This window comes from Otolemur garnettii, unplaced genomic scaffold (assembly GCF_000181295.1).
Source record: "Otolemur garnettii isolate 467f Iridium unplaced genomic scaffold, OtoGar3 scaffold00081, whole genome shotgun sequence".
NCBI classification, from domain to species: domain Eukaryota; kingdom Metazoa; phylum Chordata; class Mammalia; order Primates; family Galagidae; genus Otolemur; species Otolemur garnettii.
This window is the reverse complement of record NW_003852476.1, coordinates 5,406,341-5,409,682: the sequence shown is the minus strand read 5'-3', so window position 1 is coordinate 5,409,682 and position 3,342 is coordinate 5,406,341. Positions and strand designations below refer to the sequence as shown.

The 3,342-nt window shown below is 54.9% G+C and overlaps 1 protein-coding gene across 1 annotated transcript; it reads right to left on the bottom strand.

The window, feature by feature from the left end:
- Positions 1-526: 526 nt before the first annotated feature.
- On the bottom strand, positions 527-3,106 carry SIX6 (SIX homeobox 6). The gene is made up of 2 exons (XM_012807980.1): positions 2,344-3,106; positions 527-1,232 (listed from the first exon to the last, which is right to left on the bottom strand). Exons 1-2 carry the CDS (start codon positions 2,913-2,915, stop codon positions 1,064-1,066), a joined length of 741 nt encoding a protein of 246 aa, XP_012663434.1. The 5' UTR covers positions 2,916-3,106; the 3' UTR covers positions 527-1,063.
- Positions 3,107-3,342: the final 236 nt, after the last annotated feature.

Sequence of the window (3,342 nt, the reverse complement as noted above, 5' to 3'; positions counted from 1 at the left end):
GCACAATCATAAATGCACAATATGTTCACTTTAAAATGATCATGGGTGCCCACTGCTATTTGTATGGGAGAGGGCCTCAAAGGAGCTGGAAGCCTTTCTAGCTGCAGAGCCTGTACCAGATAGTTTTGAATTTTTATAAAATAGGATTTACTATTAATACTCAAGTCCCAGCATTTAACTTCCTAAATTGTTTCTGAAAACCTTTGACACTTTGATAAAAACCGTAGTTGTCTATACTGGGATGTGAGGAATTGCTTTGCAGAGCATGCTCATTTGCCAGTTCCTAGGCTGAAATGCATCATAATGTGTATGTATGTGTGTAGGTGTATACATGCATACATATAACTTGATGTGGGAGGTGGTCAGGATCTATCACCTGTTGTTTTTAAAAATAATACCAGGAAACACCAGAAAACGAAAAAGATAGAAGAATTTCCTGAGACCATTTGCACAAAGGTCCCTGCCAGCGAAGGGAATGCTTTTTTTTTTTTTTTTTTTTTTTTAAAGGAATCTGAGCGCAGCTCCCTTAATTAAGAAAGGTTGCTCACCAGGTTGTTTTATTGTTTGGCTTCTCCACAAAGAACCCATCAGCGCCAGCCTGCCCGTTTAAAAGCAGGAAGTTCCCCTAGCTACAGAGAAACCTACCACGGCAGTCTCTTAAATAAGTAAATAAACAGCATATATGTTTTGTTAAAAAAAAAACTTTAAAGCAAAAGTTATACATATGTAACAGTGTGCCTTTGCCGTGAAATACCCATGGAGAGACTCAGGGCAAGCGCTCAGCTTATAGTTCGGTTCCGGTTCTGAAGGCGTTTTTGCAGTAATTTCCTTGGGAAAAAGCAAAACGGTCAAGCCTCACCGCGGGCCCATGCGGTCTCCGCCAAAGGGCACCAGTGGAGCCAGGCTCGCCTCTGGGCCCACACTGCACCCTGAGCCCGCGGGTCCCTGGTCACCTGGCTTCGCTGGCGCTGGGTTTGCTGCTCTCTCATCCTTTCTCCCTCTCTCATTTTGTTTATCTTGTTCTTACACCAGATTCTCTTACTAAGCATTCTGAGTGAGCAGCTCAGATGTCGCACTCGCTGTCGCTGGACGTGATGGAGATGGCCGACGTGGCCGCCTTGCTGGATAGACTGGCTGCTGGGCTGGCGGCGACTCCCAACACTTCCGGCATGCCCTCGCCCTCTGCCCGTAGTGCCCGCCCGGAACCCTGCGACAGGACCTGCTGCTGGAGTCTAAGAGAAGAAAGGAGACCCGGGTCACAGCGCATCGCAACACAGCTACCAGTCTGCCACTCCTTCCCGACCTTCGTCTGTTCTGTCCCTCCAATCTAGCGGCCAGAGGCCCTTCCTTGACTTTGCAGTTAGAGCGGGGAAGGCGAGGCGGCGAAGGTCGCGATGGAGTCCCCAGCCGCCTCTCTGCAGACCCCGCAGCTGTGCCCCTCTCTCAGTCACTCCCTTCATCAGCTCCTCATCTCCCTGTCTTTGAGATGCTGGGCTTGCAGCGTCTTTCCAGGTAGTTGTCCGCTTTGGGGAGATTTACAGGATTGTCAGGGAATGGCTGAGGCGTAGGTGACAAGGACAGATCAGGACCTGGCCCCCCTTCCCAGTGGTGCGTGTGCCTAGGGCTCACACCTGAGTCTGTGCTCCTGGGACCAGTTCAGCCCAAACTAAAGGCAGAAAGGGTTGCGTGGGGGTTACACGGAGCGTTTGGGCCTGGGGGCATGAGGCTGCGCTCTGCGCCAAAATGTTTAGGTAATCCTGATGCACGCACGCTCTGGGGAATGTACAGCCTTGGCGGCCTAGTTTGCTGTTTTGACACAAGGGTGTCCGCTGTGGGAAGAGGAAAACTCAAACTTCCCACTTCTTCCACACAGGAGTCAATGGAAAATTACTTTCAATACACTAAAGAGAACCTGGGCTTTGAAAATGATAATCAACACGAACTGACACATTGCTAATAAACCGGGCTTCACGTAATACTAGGACCCTCGGCCCAGGCTTACAAGAACTGGCTTTAAGTCTTGTGGTCCCTAATTGTTTCTGGAATTTTAAGTTTTATTTCTTGCCTCTTTCTCCACCCCCAGTGAAGCCTTGGTTTGGTGACCCAGCTGCTTGCTGCAGCTGCCCTAAGGCACCCAGAGTGAGAGGGTGGGGAACCGCGAGCCAGGGAGGGAACCTCGGTCCAGCAGCCCAGAACGCAGTGTGCGCTCATAAGGCAAGACAGACTGTGGTCCCCAATCCTGCTGAATTAGAGTCACCAGGACTGTTATGTAAGGGCTCCAGGGGTGCCTCCACCCGCCACCTCCCCTGTGCCGGCAAAGCACCGAGTCCTTAAGGTACCGACCTGTTCTTGGCTGCAGCCGCACGGTCCCTTTGTCGGCGATTTTTGAACCAGTTGCCCACCTGTGTGGGGGTCAGTCCCGTTGCCTGGGCGAGCTCGCGCTTTTTGCTGGGGTTAGGGTAGGGATCCTGCAGGTACCACTCGCGCAGCAGGTGTCTCGTCCGCTCCTTGAAGCAGTGTGTTTTCTGTTCGCCATCCCAAATGGTGCGCGGCAGTGGGAACTTCTTCCTTACGCGGTACTTGTCCACCGGTCCCAGGGGCCGTCCGCGAAGCTTCTCAGCCTCCTGGTAGTGTGCTTCAAGCCACAGCGCCTGCAGCTTGGCGTGCGACTCCTTGGTGAACTTGTGATTTTCCAGGATATGGTAGAGCTCGCGGTAGTTGCCACCGTGAAAGGCCACAATGGCTCGCGCGCGCAGCACAGACTCGTTCTTGTTGAGGGCTTCGCAGGCCGCTGGGGCCACGGGCAGCGACCAGAGGAAGCGACCCAGGCGCTCCACGTCGCCACTCTCTTCCAAGGTTTCGCATACCCCTGCCACTTGCTGGGGACTGAAATTCAAAATGGGCAGCTGGAACATCGAGGCAACGCCAGCGGCGGCGGCCGGGGCACTGAGCCTGGAGCGGGACAAGCAGCAGATACCCGCGAACCTGGCCGGGTGCGCCAGGCTCTTATCGGTGAGGCGACTTGGGGCAGAGAAAACACACGGCCAGCCCGGGGGGGGGAGGGGGGGGCGGCGGTGTGGGGACGGCCGGGAGCAAGTGGCCCGAGCTGGAGAGATGCGAGCTGGGCGGCGAGGGGTTCGGCTGGACTTGGCTCCGGCGCGCTGGCAGGCAGGCTGCAGCTATTGGGGTGGGCGGATTGGCGGCGCGGGCGCCATGGAGACCCCCTGTCAGTCACCAGTCGGCTCTGCCAATCAAGGCTGCGCCCAGCGCACCCGGGTCATTTCAGCACCTCCCCGCGCTCGACAGCGCCCGCCGTTGAGCCCGTGGACTTTTCTTCACTGT

Bases quoted from the DNA above. Each gene is read 5' to 3' on its own strand.
- SIX6 (XM_012807980.1), bottom strand. From the start codon at position 2,915: ATGTTCCAGCTGCCCATTTTGAATTTCAGTCCCCAGCAAGTGGCAGGG. The intron at 1,233-2,343 runs GTCGGTACCTTA...TTCTTCTCTTAG, and splicing joins GCGGCTGCAGCCAAGAACAG to ACTCCAGCAGCAGGTCCTGT.